The 19,442-nt window shown below is 37.8% G+C and overlaps 1 protein-coding gene across 1 annotated transcript in view; it reads left to right on the forward strand.

Annotated features, from left to right (window-relative positions):
• The window catches only part of vta1 (vesicle (multivesicular body) trafficking 1), a 37,594-nt gene extending 20,219 nt beyond the window's left edge, over window positions 1-17,375 (forward strand). The window contains exons 6-8 of the mRNA XM_028040222.1: window positions 902-1,135; window positions 4,018-4,095; window positions 14,271-17,375. Coding sequence (XP_027896023.1) covers window positions 902-1,135; window positions 4,018-4,095; window positions 14,271-14,416 — 458 coding nt within the window. The 3' untranslated portion in view covers window positions 14,417-17,375. The remainder of the gene's footprint in view (window positions 1-901; window positions 1,136-4,017; window positions 4,096-14,270) is intronic.
• The last annotated feature ends 2,067 nt before the right edge of the window (window positions 17,376-19,442 follow it).

Below are 19,442 nucleotides of genomic sequence, written 5' to 3' on the forward strand. Positions count from 1 at the left end.
TTAAGGACAAACTCTGGAAAACTGGCAGTGATGTTTATCATCAAACAATCTTTTTCAAGGCGCTTTTAAATCATCCTACACACTTGGAATCACTTGTTTGACAGTTTTTGGACATTTTAATCTTCATAAACTGGAACTTAATTTATCGTGACAACAATAAATCAAAATTTATCACCATAATTGATAAACAATGCGATAAATTCATGGAGACTTTTTAGTTTTTAGGCCTTTCCCCCAGTTTATTTCTGGTTGAGGACGAATGCTGTATATATGTTCTCATCCTCTTCGCCATATGATGACTTCTCACCATAAATAGCATCATGACGTCAATGTTTACCTGCTGGAAAGCCAGAAGGAAACTTGTAGACAGACTGCTGGAAATGCAACATGTTGCTCGAACACAAATGTTCCTGTGGTAACCAGGACCAACAACACCTCGTTTCTGTTTCTGCAGCCCGGCGGTGGAAGTTGTTTCCTTTCTTCGGTCCCCTACCTCCACCCTCCATCCATTCCTTTCCTCTTGCTCAACACGTCCCTTTCCCAGCCAATGGAAAGTCAGAGCGGAGCTGCTGGGAGACAATGGTCTTTCTGTAACCACCACTGATATATTTGTGTGGTGGAGGGAGTGGGAGCCAGAATGTGTGTTAAACACAGTATGCTGCTCTCCAGAGGTTAATTAACCCACTTACACTGAATCCTATAGAAACGGGGCTCAGTTCCTGCTTTAAAATGCACAGAGAGCTGCTGTAGTTGAAAAAACGTAAAAGAAGCAATTCTAAGCAGTGAAAAGTCAAAGCAGATTAATATTAGAGCTACTGGCAAAGATGGGAAAATCTACAAACTTGGTATAAATAATGAAGGCTGTTTAAACAAGCCAATGTGTTTTCTTTCTGCCTCTCAGACTTTGGAGCGGAAGGTTTCTCAGGACAGAGCTTCTCACATGGAGGCTCCTTCAGGGCAGATCTTCCCTCACAAAACCAGAATCAGGATCAAGGTCCAGCTCCAGGTATCGGCTTTGCACAGGATCCGGGATCAGGTCCAACGGGCCCCCCTGCATCCAACTACAACAACATCCAGATCCCACCAGGGGCCCACGCACCAGCCAACACTCCGGCAGAGCTGCCTCCTCCTTCAGGTACAACACTAAACCCCAACACCTGCTGAAGACTTTGCACTCCAACCAATGAGTCATATGAAATTATGTTTCGCTATTCTACCCCAAAATTTTCTTCCTATTGCATAACATTTTCTTCCTATTATGTTGATATCTGAGATAGAAACATAATAGGAAATGTTTTCGATAGACAACCAAACCAGTGTTTACAAACCACAAAGACTAAATAAATAGTTTAGGATTAATAAAACTAAAACCACATGATTAAAAGATTTTAATCTCATGAAACACATTTTACAAGATCCTCTACATACACAATAAAATTGTGTCCCTCTATAATAATTTGCTCATAATTGGCACAAATTTAATCAAAAACAACAATATCGAAACACAACCCTGAGGTACCCCAGCATTGAATGTTGATGAAGTGAATTAAAGCAGAAAGTGTTTTTAAAACAAAATTTGATCTCACGCTTTTTTATTTTTTATTTCTTACAGTCAGATTAACACTGGACCCCCGTCTGATTGTGACTCAGTATTCATGGATTCATCTATTCATCTATTTCTTTGAAACATAAAGCAAATTAGTTGTTGAAAATTTGCCTGTTTGCAGAGTATATCTAAAATATTCAAAAGAAAGCGCAGTTTTTGAAGCTGAAAATATTACCATTCTCCTGGCTGGTTTGCATTGGTATTAACAAGTGTTTCTAGAAGATACTTGACTATTCATGAATTTCAGGTATTGGCAGGCGGCTGCGGTCCCTAACCTCTGTGAACACCAGAGGTTGTTTTCATGGAAATTCATTCATTTTTGAGATTTTAAAAAAAACTTTTAATAAAATTAGGCGGTTTTACTCCTTTTTGACTGAATCAAATCTTAGTTGGAAAGCTGGGGCTGCTTTGGTTTATTCAAAGTTGATGAATCAAATTTCTTAGAGATCCCCCAAGGTTCTCTCCTTGGGTTACTGAATATCTGCTTGACCTGAGTCTCGTCTCTCCTGGATTTTTTTTTACGGTTTCTTAGAGACAGAACGTTCGGTTCCAGTTTATCAGCTGAAGGTTTCTTTTACCTCTGACTCATCCTTTATGTTCGATTTGCTCATTTTTCTGTTTTTTTAAGGATCTGCTCACCATACTGATGTGTGCAGATTTTGACAAACAATATTTGGATTTCATAACTCTGACTTCAGTGTTTATGTGAGTTCAGATGTCAGGTATTGCCTCATCTCAAGCTGGAATTGATTCACTCGACCTCAGAAAAGGAGCATAATGAGGCAGCAGTTCCAGGTTTTTCCTTGTTTTTCATGTACCAGCAAAAGAAACTGCCTTGTAAATTAATGAGTTTAATCTGTTTTCAGTTTTCTGGCATTAAAGTTAATATTCCCTCCACAGAGACTCTTCAACAAACAAGTGTGTGTTTTTATGAAGTTGAAGAAGTGGCTCTGCAGTGAAAGTTGTTTGCTAAATATTCACTGCATTATTTCCATCATTTATGTCGACTTTCTGGGTGACAGAAGATGCAGTTTAGTTTCTGAAGACAAAGGAAAGATTCCTGAAGAACTGCTGCAACACACATGCGAAAGAAGCTTAATTTATCTTCCCATTAGGTAACATTTGACATCCGGTTTAGCTAAAGAGAACAGCTTTCTGCACTGTGAGCTGGCACAAGAAGTGCAAACACTCACTTTGTTGAGTTATTGTCTGGCTGGCATCTCGTCAAACATGTCTGCAGAGAAAAAGTGTTGATTAAGATTAAAGAGTGTCAAAGGTAAACGTGGAGCTCGTCCAATCACACTAAGTGCTGACAGACAAGGTGTTTCTTCCCTCTGAAAATGAGACGGATGCTGAAGAACTGTTATTTGTGCCTTGAGGCCCTCAAAAAGGACAGAGTGTCTTTTAGTGCATTAATTTAGAAAATGCAGTTCCAGAAAAAGATTACCCAGGTTTTTCATAGATTTGTTGTTTTCCACAGCGTTCAGGTTTACAGTAGCACAATGCCAGGGGGGAAAAGTATCACCAATAGGGATTTAAGTATATTTTTAATTGCAGTGAACTACCTCCTTTTGCTGATTTTCTGTGGAATGTGACTTCTAGTTATTCATGGAAAATTTTTGATTTTTGTCATAATGCATTTCTAAAATATTCTAAAGAAAATAGGCAGTTAAGTGTTTTTAGAATGGCTCTAAAGTTTTCCTGGATTTCAGCTGTTGGCAAGTTAAAGGTGAAACAAGTGTAGCTTGTTTGGAAGTGTTAAAGGAGAACGTGTATTCTCTCCCAGCAAAATATGGCAAAATTGTATCTTAAATAGCTACAAAACTTGAGGAGAAATGTTATTTAGACTGATAAGATCAAAGCGGGGATGTATTTAGAGCATATTCGCTTTTACCAACCGACAGGCACAGGAAACTTACAGAGCCTTTAAAAGAATTAACACCTTTTACAGTTTTTAAGTTTGAACAACCACAAACTTCAGTGTAATTTTTTGTGATTTTATATGTTAGACCAATTTTGAAGTGAAAGAAAAATTAGGGATTTTGGGATGTTTACAAAAAGAAATGGCTTCATTAGAGAACAATATGAGGACCAAGAAACACAGCAAATAAGACCAACACGAAACTGTTTTTCTAACATGGAAAACTAAACATGCAGATCAGTTTGAACACAGTTGTCTTGGTGAACCCTGGTGGTGGCAGCATCATGCTGTGGGGATTTTTCAGCAGGAGCTGGCTGGATGGTCAGAGTTGGTAGAAAACCTGTTGGGCCTGCAGAGGCCCTGAGACTGAGGTGGAAGCTCATCTTCTAATGTTATTTAGCAGGAGTAATATTAATACCCTACTCTTTGAAAACTTTTTGAATTGTTACTTTGTGATCGTTTAGTGTTTGTCTTTGTTGATGTTGTCCAGGAGAAGCTGGTAAAGCAATCCCTGCTGCCCGGTCGGTTCCTGCTGTTGACCTGTCACTGCTCAACGCCAAGCAGCAGGGTAAGGATAAAACACACTGATACTGCAGTTGGTTTAAAAACGGTCCTAATAATCTAAAAATGTCTCCAATGGTTCAAACTTTGAGATGTTTTTCGGTTTGTTACATCAACTGTCTGTCCTGAATGATTCAATTCATGTTATTACAACTGTGGCCTTGAAACATTTCCATTTCAATCTGAATAAGGTTTTTATTCACATGGAGGACTTGACCTTCACCAGAACAGAAAACAAACACAAAAAACTAAAATGCAGAAACAGTCGATCTGAGGTTAATTTGTTTTTTAACTTTGTGCCTGGAACAGGAACTCCTCACAGCTTTCTTCCAGTAAAAACATGGTCAACCAGCAGGGGAACCTTTAACCTCAGACTCATGTTTAGATGACATTTATTGGCTTTAAAGTTTCGCCGTAACCTCAAAGAATCAAGATTTTACCTGTAACAGCTGCAGCATCAGAGTCTTAGTGGAGGGATTTAGTTTCATTGACTAAATCACTTTAAAGCCACTGATTGTTGGTAAACTGCTGCACAGGAAGTAGGGACATTATAACCATCAGTACCTCCTTACAGTCATTTGATTTTAAGACGTTCCGTATTTTAAATTTGACCTCAAAAATAAAGTCAAAGTGGGAATTTGAGAGAAACTGAATAATACAGTTCATACAAACCGAGTCATAGTTTAGACTCTTTGCTGGCCCAGTCGCTGCCTTTACATTAGACAATCATGCATTTTATGCAGTGACTCTGCCCTGATACATATAGATAGCCATATCCATATGGAAAGCCTGAAGTGTATGGAAGGCCATTTCTGCCATAAAAGAAAAGAAAAAAGCCTCACAGGAAATCACAGTGATAAAGTCATAATTAAGTTTTACATAAAGCACCAGCACAATTTGAAATTGCAACATAACTATGTCTTATTCTCGTAATTATGACTAAATTATGACTAACTTTGATACTTATCATGACTTGAAATTATGACTTGTATTATAATTAGCTTAAAATCTCAAAATGAAATCTAAACATTCTGACCTGTTCTCGTAGTTATGACTTTTGATTCTTATAATTCACTTCAAACTTAAAAATTAATAATTATCACTTCTCAGTGCTCTCAACTTAAAATTGTTTTATTTTCATAATTATGACTTTTTTCTTATAATTCACTGCAATACCAGTTTGACATGTCATAATTGACTTTGAAACGCAAATTATAACTTAAAAACTTTAAATTATTAATTTAAAACTCAGCCATAAGTTCTATTCTCATAATTGACAATAATTGTCATATTTATTGACTTATTTTCACAATTGTAACTTTTAAACTTGTAATTTCAACTTCCTGTTGGGCTTATTTTTTCATGGCAGAAATGGGTTTTCATAGAAATGTATAAACAAATTAAAAGGTAAAAACCAAGAGAACCGAAACCCTTTGAGTTGGAGACAGAATCAGAAACTCTGATCAAGTTGTGACTGAATGTTGTGAAGGCGAAGGCAGCGGCTGCCTCCTCCACCAGCGGGGGGTTTGGTGAGATGTCCGGGTTTCCGTACAAGACCGTCTTCTCTCTCCGGAACATAGAAGGAGGTGGTGAGGTTCTGCCGTCTGAACGCATCGTTTCAACCACGCCACCGCCTCTTCGTCGCTTCGACTGGGATTAGCAGCTGGTGGCGAGCCACACTGAGGGTTAGTGGTTAGAGTGGAGACGAGCTGATGCTCTGAACACCAGGCATAGGTTTTCTGTAATTTACAGACTGTAGAGCTAAGCTGTTTCAAAAGGTGCTAATTTACCAATGTTTGTTTTTAGATCTGTATAAAAGCAAACTTTTTTTTCTTAAGCCTTCATGAAATGTGACCACATGAGAAAGAATCAGATTCCAGTTTGGCTCCAGTCAGATATTTGTTTAATTCTTCAGGAGTTAAGTCAATAGTTTCTAAAACTGGTGGTTATTAAAGATTTGAGGCTTTTTAAAATATTTTTTGTCACTTCACTCCTTATAGAGTAGCGGTCTACATCCTAAGGCTCTTTGGCCAGTCCACTTTTGCTCTTACAAAACCAAAAAGGAAATGGTTTCTTTAATAAACCCAATAAGAAAATATTGTTTTAGGAGTTTTTCTGTGAGCTCTTCTGCAAAATCTGCCTGTAACATCTGCAACAGTGTTTAAAAGCAAAGAGCTTTACACTTTGCTTCCTAGTTTACTTTATTTTCCATATTTATAGAAACTACTTGCCTTATTCTACCAAATTGGGTTTTTTTCTTTTATTTTAAATTCTAAATATAGATTTTGCTTTGGCTTCATAAAACATTTTGCAGTGCATACTTATAAATAATAAAATAAGATTTTCATTGAAAGAAAATGTAACAGTGAGTTTCTTCTGAATTATATAGAATTTCAACAGGTCAAAAAAATAAATATTTTTGTTATAGTTTTTCTACATAAATATGTAAATGTAAATATGCATGTTGGAGTATAATCCAAACCTTGTCCGATGTCAAAAATTGGCAGCAACACTGATTCTGATTGAAAGTCAAAAACGTCATTGAAAATTACATACTTTTCTATTCCAAACATGGAAATGAACATAATTACAACAGATGAAAAATCGCTCATTGGAAAAACAGACAAGTATATTTTGCACCAGGGAATAATTAAAAAAACTACGTAGAAATAGAAATCAAATTGCAGTAGCAGGGTATCCAAAATGCTTTTTAATGACAATCCATGCCACAGAACATACTGAAGAGGCATAGATAATTTTATTTGGTTTAAGAGAAATCAGAAAAACATAATGGATAAAAATTCACTCCAAAATACATAAACACAGCAAAATAATTGTAATAAAACATTCAAAGTAGTTCCCAGGAGGGTTAAAACAGTTTTACCTGAATAAGAATATAGTCTTAAAAATGTTAATGTAGCATTAAGCAACAGGTGGGAGAGGGGGAGTCTAACGCTATGCTCCATGCAGCAGGGGAAACTCCTGTCACTGTGAATAATTTATAATAACAATTTTAGTCATTGTTGAAAACCAACCCTAAATACAATTAATGATCCCAGCGCAGAAGTTTTAAATCGCCTCATTAATCTTCAGTTTCCTGCACAATTTGTGGTTTTCTGCTCTTCCAAAAGAGTTGGAAAAAGCCAAACATAAAGTACTTTGAGACATGCGGTTTGATCAGGAACAACAGGATAACAGCATGTTTACAAAACTGGCTCAGGATTACAGGAAATGTTGCAGCATGTTGGTGGAACCACTGAGGAAGCAGAATGTGAAGCAGAAACACCAATCAAAGTTTAAACCGCTTCCAGAAAAATCTAATTTACACGACTGAATCAACATTTTATGCACTTACAGTGACTTTTCTGTCAAATCACACCAGAGCACACACACCAAACATATTAATCCCCATTATATTTAGTCTCTGACATTTTCTTTCCAAAGTGGAATTGAAGTGTCTCTTTAACCTGTCACATCTTCTACATAAAACACAGCAGACCCATAAAGTTTTACTTGTGTGGCCAATAGAAGGTTCCCAGATTCACGGTTTAATAATTCTTTGGATTAAACTTCCAGTTTTCACACACTGAAGGCTTTTTTCAGGCTCAGCTTCAAGCCTGTATCTGTCGGTGTGCCCAACGTTTTCCTAAAGAGAAGGGAAGTCACCATAGGAACCAGTAACTCTCACTTTTTCTTACTATGTTGTGGGTTGTCCTTCATTTTATGCCAATATTTTCTGTGGGTGTGTCCAGATTCAGGTGGTGCATGTTGGTGGACCAGCAGGGGAACCTTTAACCTGTTGGTTCACCAGGATCGACTATGAAATTAAATGGTTTTAGATTTATTCCCATCGATACTTTGGCATATGTCCTGTCACCTAGCAACCGTGATCATCCTAAATACTAGCTCGTAAAAATGTTTTAGTTTTTCTTATTACTTAAGCAATTAATTCAATTCTTGTTTTTTTTTGTTCTTTTTTTTTTACCAAAATATATATAGTAAAAAATATGTGTGCAAATGACAACAGACTAACATGATCGTTCAAGCTTTTAATTTTTGTTGCACCAGATTCACTTTTTTGTAAAATTCTATAGAAATCCAATTTTTCTACAATTTCTTTCTCAACTTTTAGCTGTTTGAACATTTGACTCTAATGAAAGTTTGGTTTTCTGGTGCCAAACTGGTAGTTCTGCTCCTTGCTGATCCATTTGAAGGTCAGTCTCGCTCACATCTTTGGCCTAAAATAGCCTGAGATGACACGGTTTGAAGTCGTCTTAATGACACGATGCATTTCTCTGAAGAGTTGAGTTTCACCTGCTCAGCAGAATCATTACCTGCACAGATTCATTTACACAATTTGGTTAAAATCCAGAGTTACCTGCTGGGAAGCTAAAAGAAGAAACTCAGTTTGCATCTTTAACTTTTTCCTTGCAGAGTGACTTTAGGCGTTAATGACCCAGGCCGTTGCCCTTTAGCCTGACTGCTGGTACAATTAAAAAGAATCTGCCTGTTTGAGGAGCACATTAAGCCCCGGTCCAAGATTTTAAAATGAAGAAAAATGGGTCTCATTGAATCCAATTTAAATGTGTCTAACAGACTGGGGAGAAGAAGCCAATTAAACAGTAAGGATGTGTTTTCTGTTCAGCAGCCCAGTGTGGATTCTCTGCAGGTGCTCTTTACGGCAGGAAAACAACAACTTTTATTTAATTAGAAGGTTTTTCTTAAAGTGACTTTTGTTGCTTCTGCTCTGGTCTACAAAACTTAAAATTATGTTAAACTTGATTTATTAAATAACTCTTTTCTTTAATGTTATGTCTTTTTCTCCATCATTACCAAGGATGCCTGTACACGTTACTGATCATTCGTAAATCAAAGAAACTGAGCTTTTATATTTGATTCTTGTAGGTATAGGACAATTTTAAATAGTTTTTATTTCTGAGCCCCGTTAATTAAATTCTAGTTCGTTATCTTAGAAAGTCCGGTTCATTTTGAGAGGTGTGAATGCGCAATCAAACTGTGGTGATGCGGACCAAAGATTGAACTCTGGTCTGCCTACAAACCTCGGTCTCTGCTGGGAACCTAAGGATTTACATAATTTAACACCAAAATTAAAATGTGGTAAGTGATGCAAACTGATCCTCCTGAGGAGAAAAGTTGGTGAAAATTTCCCTAATTTAAGGTTTCATTAATTTTTGTTTGTTTTGTTTTTATCTTTATAATATTTTTGGTTTTCCCTTCTGAAATTCAACTTGAAAATATTCACCACATAGTTTTAACTCATGGGAATTAATGTAACAATGAACTGAAAACATTTTTGTAAGAAATCCAACATTTAGACAGACGCCAGCTGAGTTGCCACAGTAACCTGCATCCTGGTTTTATCATCCATCCCTTTTATTCATTCTGCTGATTCATGATTCCCTGAAATCGTCGTCTCCTCCTGATCTCTGGTTTCTGGCCCATTGCTTTGCAGACTTTTTCTATTAACTTTTCCATTTTTTTCCTTCTCTGTCTCAAACGATTCCCATCCATGGGAATATACAGTCAGCACATTTTGTAGGCTAATCAGACGAGGGATTAGAGACTTATGGTTCAACGTGATTTCCCTCGTTAACGTTGTAAGACAGCAGAAGACCATATTTTCTGAGCGCTGTTTAACCAAGAGATATTATCTGTCGCTCTGCTTGTTCAGCATGCTCTGCTTTTTAGAAATCTCACCCAGAGACCTTCTTCTTAGTCTCTAAAGGCTCCCGCTAATCTCACCTTTAAGTAGAAGAATAATTTGGTAATATTATTTCATTTAATGCATATTAACTCTGGGTGAGAAATTGTTCCCATCTGTGGATTTAGAGAAAGTGTTGAACTGCTTGCTGTGGTTTCTACATCCCATTATAAACTGCTGAGCTCACTTTTTAAACCAGCAAACCTAAGCTCATAATCACTACACTTAAAGTTACTGAACCCCCTGAACTTCTTGCTTTCTTTCTACCTAAGAGAAACTCAAACAGGAAACGATGCTTCAGTCATTTAGGTCTCGATTTTCAGGTTTAAATGGAAACTAAAACCATTTTTAACCATAGAGGACAAAATGTCATTTCATCAAACCCCCAACATGTAAACCATCACTGGCTGCACCTCTCTGTTTCCATTTAAAGTTTATTTAATTTAAATAAAGTGAGGCACACTATGGGAACCTAAATCATGGGTTGCAGACATTAAACACCCCACAAGGCGAGTGCAGGCATGATGAAGACGTCTTGTCCTGTATCCTTCTCGTCAATATGCCAGTTTTCAGCTCTAAACTTCTCTACTCAGACTTTTAACGTTTAATGTTTGTGCCTCAGTGAGGCTTTGCTCTTGTCCACTTTCCAAGCGCACACCCACAACCCTTCTGTCCGCTTTCATACCAGCGTATGCACAAACCGTTACGTCCAACTTTCTGTCTGGTTACAAAAATCAGAGCCTTTCTCTTTCAAACAATACAGACGATGATTATCATAGGCAGTGATGAGTGGCAACCTGAAGCTCGTTCTTTCCCAGAACTTACAGAATATTCTCTGACATCCGTTTACACAGTACTTTCTCATGCCTTACAGTTTACTTTTCCAGAATTTACAGACTTTCCAGGAAATCACTTTACTTTTTTTAACCCACAGGACACCATTACAGGAATTACCTTGGTACTTTCTCACATTTTAGCTTATTTTATTAGATCACACAGGTGGTGCTTGATGGTTCTTTCCTACAGCAGATTCCAACTGTTTTTCTTTTTCTTTTTTAGGAATATATTTAAATATTCTAATGAAAATACAACGTTAGAAGCCAAAATACCTGAGCGCAATGTTACTTACCATGGTACTTAACAAGGCAGCCAATCCAGGAGTGCCATTCAATTTCCTTAGAGCTGATTGGCTGAACCACAGATGAGAAGGACGGTGGATTTTGGCTTTTGTGGTACCAAGATGGTTTCCACCATTTTTCCAACATATTTACACATATATTAAGGTATATTTGGTGTTTTTCAATCTTTTGAATACTCATTTTTGGACAGTCATTTTTGGACAGTCGTCTTCCAAAATTTTATCTGAGCGGAACAATGTGAAAATCTTTGAGCTGTCAAATTTGTGGTGATAGTTTTGAAGTAATCCATCAGAAATAACAAATCCTGCTGGGTGACATTTGTAAAGCAGTAAAACATGAGGACGAGTGAGCTGGAAAATGTTCAGTGTGGTCTGTAAAGAAGCTGGACCCGAGCACTCAGCCTTGTGGTACCTCTTTGAAGAGACATGGATTGTTTCAGATCTGGACTACTTCCATTAAATAAAACTATTTACTCAAGATAAATGTTTAGAGAGAACTGCAGACTAAATAACGTTTTAACCAAATGTTTCTGTAAAATTAAGATGCTTTGGGTAAAGTAAAGGGAGAAAATCATAACACAAGCATGAAATACAGGTTCATTGAGGATTTTTTGTTAAACGCAGCACATTGGATATTTTTTCTTTTTTTAAACATGACAAATATTAATAGAAATCACATTTTCTTTTCTGAATCAATGAAAGGATTACAAAGTAACACATTACTCTGTGTAAGGCAACTTAAACTGGGAGTTTTTGTCAGACTCAGCACTTCTCTAACAGAACTTTCTCCCTCCGATTTGTAAAGCGCCAGGTTGGCTTATTAAACGTTATTCCTCACGACGCATTAATATGTTTTCATTTTGCGCCGTCACTCATTTTATGGCTTGGAGACGTGCAGCTGTGCAGATAATTCTGTTCGATATGCGGAGTGAGAGCCGTCCCACGCGGCGTCTCGTGTTCTGTTTGCACGGCACCGCGCCGAGGGGCGAGAGAGGCGCTGCAGCATGGTTCCAGTTAGCAGTTTCCTCTGGGGAGGCAAAGACAGATTGAGGAAAGGACACGAGAAATGTACTGAAGGAATTAAGGTTTTGTAAAACATTTCTTGTGTGCTGTTGAAATCCCCAGGAGACGTCTGAATAGATCTGATAAAATGTGCAGCACATATTTCATCCATAGTTTTAATTTCCTGGGTTTTGGCTTTTGTTTTTAATACTTGGTTGGAATATATTTTCTGAACCCAGACAGAAAACATGACAAGGTTGACGAGGATATTAGATTAGTCCTAATGCCGGATTTTTACATTTGCCATTAAACATAAGTTACTTAGTACTCAGGCATTACCAGGTATTTAGTTGTTGCTAAAGCGTCATAAAAAAGTGGATCAGGAGACGGTTTTGGCTGTTATGGCTGAGAATGTCCTGATCATTAAACAAACAGATTTTAGGGCCTGGAGGCCATTTCACTAAGCAATTAAATTAACTTCTGTCTCACGTTTTATAGATGAGTCCATAATGATTTTTATGAAGATTTCTATATCAAATATGACTAATAAAAATATAAACATGCTGTTTTTACACCCCCTGCTCATACAGCACCGTTCCCTACACAATGTGTTATTTACTCACACACTATAAATCAAAGTTGGGGTGCAGTTGGTTATCTAAATAATCTATAACTTATTTTATTATCCAAGAGTTTTCTCAGTGCATTTCAGTTACTACTGCAAGATTTAGACATAACTTTACTGCCTAGTTTTCCAACTTTTTCTGGATTCCTGCATTGAGAAGGAGGGCGTTCGTGTTGGATGGCGTTCTGCTCTCCTTCAGGCTGAGCCGTAAACCTCGAGAGGAAACTAAAGGGTAGAGAGCAACGAGCTAAATAAGATAAAGACACACAACATGTACAAAAAGTAAGACTCTTTAGAGTCTTACTTAAGACTTACTTAAGAGTATGTCTTACTTTTACTCTTAAGAGTAAGACTTAAAAGTCTTAATCTTCAGCATCAAATTCAGCAAAGGCCTATTAGCGAGTCATTCGGTATCTTATAACAGGGATGCATCTAAAGGCAGCAGCTCTTGAGGACTAGAGTTGGAGACGCCTGGTGTAAAATAAAACGGAATGTTCAGAGTCTGAATTCGCTCCATCCTGACTTTATTATAAAATAATTCAGGTCTCTCCGCTTAGACAGCTTGCTGTGGAGGAAAGATAAGCATGGTAATGTTGCAGCTGGTTACAGTATTTACTGAAACCGCCTACAAAACTGTTTGATCTCTCACACTTTCTGTGTTCCTCTTATCAAGCGATTCAGAGACTTTTATCACTAAAGGATTCATAAGAGGGAGTTGGGTAGATTTACAAGTACAATGTCCGGTACAAGGACTAATGGGGAGTGAAAAGACCTTGGCATCTCTCCAGGTTGGTTTTGTTTTTTCTCCTCCAACCATCTTGTGAATAGATTCAGGTTTAAAGGTCTAATTTTTCCACTACATTTCCGCTTCTCCTTTTGCATCCAATTTAAGATTCCCGATCTGCTGCACTTTCTCTTGGAGTTCACTGGGATAGTTCAAGCAATGAGGTCTCATTGCTTTCTGGACACATCTTAAAGGGAGAAGATCCAAAGACAGATCCAGAACTCTCTACTAGGACGATTTACCTTCTTCTGACTTGGGAACATCTTGGAGGCCATCAGGACTAACTGGATGGTTGCCTGGGGGGGACAGATTAGCAGACTAACCATGAAGACATAATCATATCTATGTAGAAAATAAGTGAATTTATCCTTAACTAGGCAACTTAAAGTGAGGGTGCATTCACACCAGCACTGTTTGCTTTAATTGAACTCTAGTTTGTTGCCTAAAAAGTTCAGTTTATTTAGGAAACTGAACTTTGGTTTGCAATCAAACTGATTCGCCTACAAACTTAGATCCCTGTTCGGTTGAAGTGAACTCTGGTTTGGTTCAAATGAATATGTCCAAGCTGATTTAACATGGCTGATGTCGCTTCCTTCAAATTAACTGAATGAATTAGTTGACCATTTGCCTTTAAAATCAGTTAAATATCTGCCTTTTCTTAATGTGTTTTGTTGATTCTTGGCTGTTAGCTAAAAGTTCCCAACAACACTTAGATTTGTCTCCTCCTCTCTCTCTGCCATGAATTGACTGTAAAGTGATCCTGGTCTGCTTTGTATTTCTGTCTGCAGCCTTTGTTAAGTCTGTAATCAGGATTGATTGCTCCTCTTTTCGCCTCTAATTGGCTCACATTAACGTCTGATCTCCCTGATTTCTACCTCCTCCTCTGATCCTTCCTTCCCTCCCTTCCTCAGGTGGCGTTCAGCTCTCCCCCGAAGACTTCACCAAGGCGCAGAAGTACTGCAAGTATGCCGGCAGCGCTCTGCAGTACGAGGACATCGGCACAGCCATCCAGAACCTCCAGAAAGCCCTGAAACTCCTCACCACCGGCAAAGAATGAACTCTTTGTCCGTCTCCAGTCTGACTCCTCCTTCCTCCTCTCCTTTTCTTCCATCTCAATCCCCCACCACTTTTTCTCCCCTCTATCTGTCTCCAATCTGGCCCAAAGTGAGCCAATGGCCACTCTCGAGCGTCAGACGAGGACACAATGGAAATCAGACGGAACAATGGTGGCCTGTGTCCACCGCCGCTCCAATCGACGGGATAACTGACCAACCGACTGCAGGACATGTGGACTCAAAGCCTCGTTAGTGACTCCCTCCAGCTGGTAATGAGCTCATCCTCCTCACAGTGGTTCATATCGCTCTGACTGCAGGTTCAAAATAAAGAAGATAGAAAACAACATCTGTAGGTCCAAAACTCCAACCTGAGTTTGTGTCATTTTATCAACTCAAGCTTTTTGTCAACAGAACTGATGTCAGTCAATCTCCCCAGAAATGTAGGAGTGAACTCACTCCACTGCCAGGAGGACTTTGTGTTTTTAGAGCTTAGGTTTGATCCACAAAGCTTTATTACAAATGTAAACCTACAGATATCAGTTTGGATAAATAAATCGTGTAATTCCTGCAATAAATCGTTACACAGCTGGATCATTTGATCCAAACTCAAATTAGTCAATATCAACATTAACAAAACCCGTATTTTGGCTGAAGTTACTTATCTGAATTTAATCAAATGACTTTCAACACTTAATGATAATCGTGACTTAAAGTTAGTTTTAAATTCCTGTTTATTTTCACAGTATTTCAGAGTTTAACAGGTGATGGGATTTGATTGTAAAACCTTAGGATAATCCTTTTACTGCTGGAAAACTTTACCTGGAAGGTTTGGCTGATGCACATTAAATTAATTTAAACACATTTTTCTCTTAGTGCTGTTAATTTTATGCTAGTTTCCTTTTTGGGAACCTTTACCAAGCTGACTACTGGCGCCAGTATTTGCTTGATTTCTCAGTATGAAAGCCGAGACTCGGTGCTTATAGTTGCAAATTAATGGACTGTGACAAAACCAAACTTTTTAAGCTCAACATAGATGCACCAACTGTGCAGCCAATGTTTCTCAGGTTTTAAGAAATCTTTCCACTCTTATTTGACTGTTCAATGCTGAACTGAAACCTTTGAACACCTGATAATGGCCTCAATTTTGAATGTTAGCTCACAGGTATTAAGAGTTTGGTTTTTTGTTTGGTTTTTACAGCAGTATGTTGATTTAACATGCTGACTCGAGCCATTAGCATGCTACTGTAACATTAGTCCTTACCTGCTAATAAACATCTTGGTAGATCGTATCTGATCTTTACAATCTGTTGATATAAAAATGAAAACATCCACAGCTTTGCTCTAAATGTCTCATTCATCACTAGAAATTTGTACAATAAAGGTTCAGAGGTTGTTTGAATTATTTGGTAAACTAATCATTTCCCATTAGCATGCTAATTAGCTGTAGAAAGCTGTTGCTAGTTACAGACATGCCAACGTGATTTTTAGCAATTTTATACTACAGTGGGAAATTCTAACTATGATATTTATCCACAGTTTTGTTTGTAATATTCACTCATTTATTACAAAGTGCACTAGAAATTAATAATTTGACCCAGTACCAGTGAAGTGCAGAGACTGATGGAATGAAGTTTCCTACTTCAAACATTAGCATGCTTAAATGAGCTTAAATGAGCTTAAATGAGTTTTATATTAGCTTTGTCGTTCAAACTTTACTTTTACACGCTAATGCTAACTCATTAATGGACATCTCAGCTAACCTTGCTTTAAAATCTAACATATAAATAAAGAAAACCCACAGCTGTATTTTAATGACTAATAAATACACAACACATTAAAAATATATGATTTGACATCATTTCCACTAAGAGGATAATGCTAACACCAGCATGCTAAACTAGCTTCACAGTAGCATGCTAACATACCATCATGCTTATGAACATTTTCCCAACTTTATCCTTTGAACTTAAAGAAAAAATTGAACAACTGTTCTTATTGTCTACTAATTTTCCATAAAGTGTATTAAAAGTGTCATTTAATCCTCCACCGTTCCTACAGGAAGACGTATGGAGCAGAAGTTAATTAAAGGCACTAAGCTGGTCAGATTTGACCAAACGCACTACAACCAGTTAACTGTAATTTTAATATTACATTTAACAAGGCCCAACCAGCTAATCCATGCTAACATTAGCATGTCAGCTTTATTATAATGATGCTAAGTTGCTAATAAACCAAGCTATCGCCACCTGTTGTGTTCTAGGTGGCATATAGATAATATAAGTGAATTAACAGCATTTTTTTCTTCACTGTGAATAAAAAGCCAGCGTTCTACTCACTGTTCATTACACTCTACAACCTGAGATCCAGACTTTGAAACCTTTAACCTGTGATAAGCACCACTTCTTCATCTGTTAAAGGTCTAGATGCTTCCTGGATTGAAACAGGAGCCAAATGCTTTATGTTACCATGACTCAACACCTACAAGTGGGTGGAAACTGATTTTTACTATTCCTTGACCGAGCTTTTGGCTGCAGATTAAACCTTTTGTTAATTTCTTTCCTTGGACACCTGAGATGAATTCATTAAGTGGAACTGAACTCATCAGACTGAGACTGAACCAACGACAAACAGCTGCTTTCTGTCCAGCTAAACGCCAGAATGGATTCAGTCTCATTGTTTATCCTGTTTGGACCGTCGACATGCGTCTCACAGATTCATATGGAAGAAACCGTAGAGAAGGACGCAGCCAGAGGACTGCAGAGTGGGGGGGGAACCAGCTAAACCTTTTTGTTTCTGATGTTCACTGTCAGCTGATGGAGACGGGGCGCTGTAGTCTGAGCTTTAAATCTTTTTTCTGCATTTTGATTTTAATCTAATCTTTATCAGCTGATTTAGTAACTCAAGGTTTTCACAAAGTTTGCAAGAATCATCACTGCAGTTTGAATAAAATATCTGAAATGATTAATTGTGTGAATATTTGTCACATCTGAAGAATCTGGACATTTAAAAGGTTTTTTATTTATTTCTGCAACATATAATCTGCATTCAGTCAGTTTAACTTGACTTGATTTTCTGAATGTTGGTCTTATAAAGGCTGTTGAACGAGGACAAACTTTAAACTGTTCAAATGTTACTGACAAGAGTTTAATTTATCTTTGCCTATTATGTAAATTGCCTTTTTCTGAGACGACTCACAAAGTTGAAGCATGGCTGAAATAATTTTTAATAATCAGTTGGAAAAGGCTCAACCTGCCTGTTTCTGATGAGCCGTTTGTGTCGCACTAGACAAACGTTCACCTTGTGGAGAAACTGATTGTGAAATCGACTGAATGATCAGTCAGAGCTGGATTTGTGAAAAGGAGATTACAATCATCAGTTCAAAGAATGTTCTGATTCAGACGTCATTCGGTCCAGATGGCGACCCGCAGTGAGGATGAGGATGAGGATGAGGTTACGTTTCCATGCCTACAGTTGGATCAAGAACCAACAAATCCAGCTTTTAAAGACTACAGTCAAGCAGCAGGATGTTTCAGTGTTTCACTAATGTTCACAAGATAATATTTTAATTTAAAATTTACTCATGTAGGTTATAGTACCAAGGGTCCAGTTCTATACCAACATGGTATTTTGCAAAAGCTAAAGTGCTAAATTGAACCATATTGATCTAAATGTTTTGCACCTACCTGTATAGTTCACTCTTCAGGAAGGGATTCTTTGAAACAGACTTTCCAGGTTTATATTTATTGATATGGATGCAAACATCTGACTATTGAATATTGGTTAATCAGATTGAAATTTGTTCCATTTGATTAGTAATGTTGTTTTTTAGACAAACCTGACAGCGATGTTGTATTTGAGAATCTTGAGAAGTTTTCCATTGCAGAAAGTTTGTAATGTTTGAACCAGAAGTTTCTACAAAGTGCTGGAAAAGTTGAAGACCTGCATAAATATCAGGCAGCTACAAAAAGCTGCCCATGTAGCCGGATCCTGCTTCACCTCCAGGTGAAATCTGTGACCTCTGACCCTCATCTCATAAACATCTACAGGCTGAAGGTCACAGCTTTAAGATGCCAGTAGAATCATAAAAGCTGCAGAACGATGAGACCCAGATGTTCCTCCAGCATTCAGCCTCCTCTCCATGAACACCAGAAACAGATCTGAGATCAGGTAAACCTGTCCTGTCTTAAACTTCACTAAACTACAAGCACATATAAAATAAACTCAAAGCCTCAGTTTACCTAACTGAGAGATTTGTTTAAAATTGGTGTTATTGATCAGAGTTTTTCTCTCTATAAGTTTATGACCAAGGAATGCATATTCACCTCGTAATGTAATTCATGTATTTAAAGAGGCGGCATGTGGTTTCAGTTTGAAGGAATCGGCCCCCGGTGGTCAGGGAGTCGAAAGGAAACCACAAATCTGCAGCTATGACCTCTTGTTCTGACCTTTCAGTGGTCGGATCTGAATCAGTGTCCAGGTTTCAGAAACAGGTCTGAGCCTTTTATACACCACTCACAAAAACTTAGGAATAATTGGCTTTCGGCTGAATTTTATGGAAATAGTAAAAAGTTCATACTGCAATATTATGTTATGAAACAGGCATTTAAGTGGAAGCAGCAGTGCTGATGTCGTCATCTCAACCAAACGGGTATGCTACAACAAAAACAGTCAGTTTCTCAGTAACGTGTCGTCTGATCTTGAATATCATTTATATTTGACAGTAAATAAAGTCTCCTGCTGCTCCCAGGCAGAACTGGGATGTTTTCACTCCAGAACTGTTTGGTTCGCTCTAATCAAACTGTAGTTCTTTTGTCTAGAAAGTCTGGTGTGTTTGAACTCCAAGTAGAGCAAACTAGTCTTATAAACCTCAGTCTCGGTTCGGTTGAAGTGAATTCTGGTGCGGTTCGAATATGTGAACACCAAGCAGACCGGAGAGCGCTCCAAAAGCCGAAACCGGACTACAGCGCACGGCATTCTGGGTAAATAAAATGAAAACAAATGTGAGGAACGTTTGTTGCCTCATCATGA

Source organism: Xiphophorus couchianus, chromosome 15 (assembly GCF_001444195.1).
Source record: "Xiphophorus couchianus chromosome 15, X_couchianus-1.0, whole genome shotgun sequence".
NCBI classification, from domain to species: Eukaryota; Metazoa; Chordata; class Actinopteri; order Cyprinodontiformes; family Poeciliidae; genus Xiphophorus; species Xiphophorus couchianus.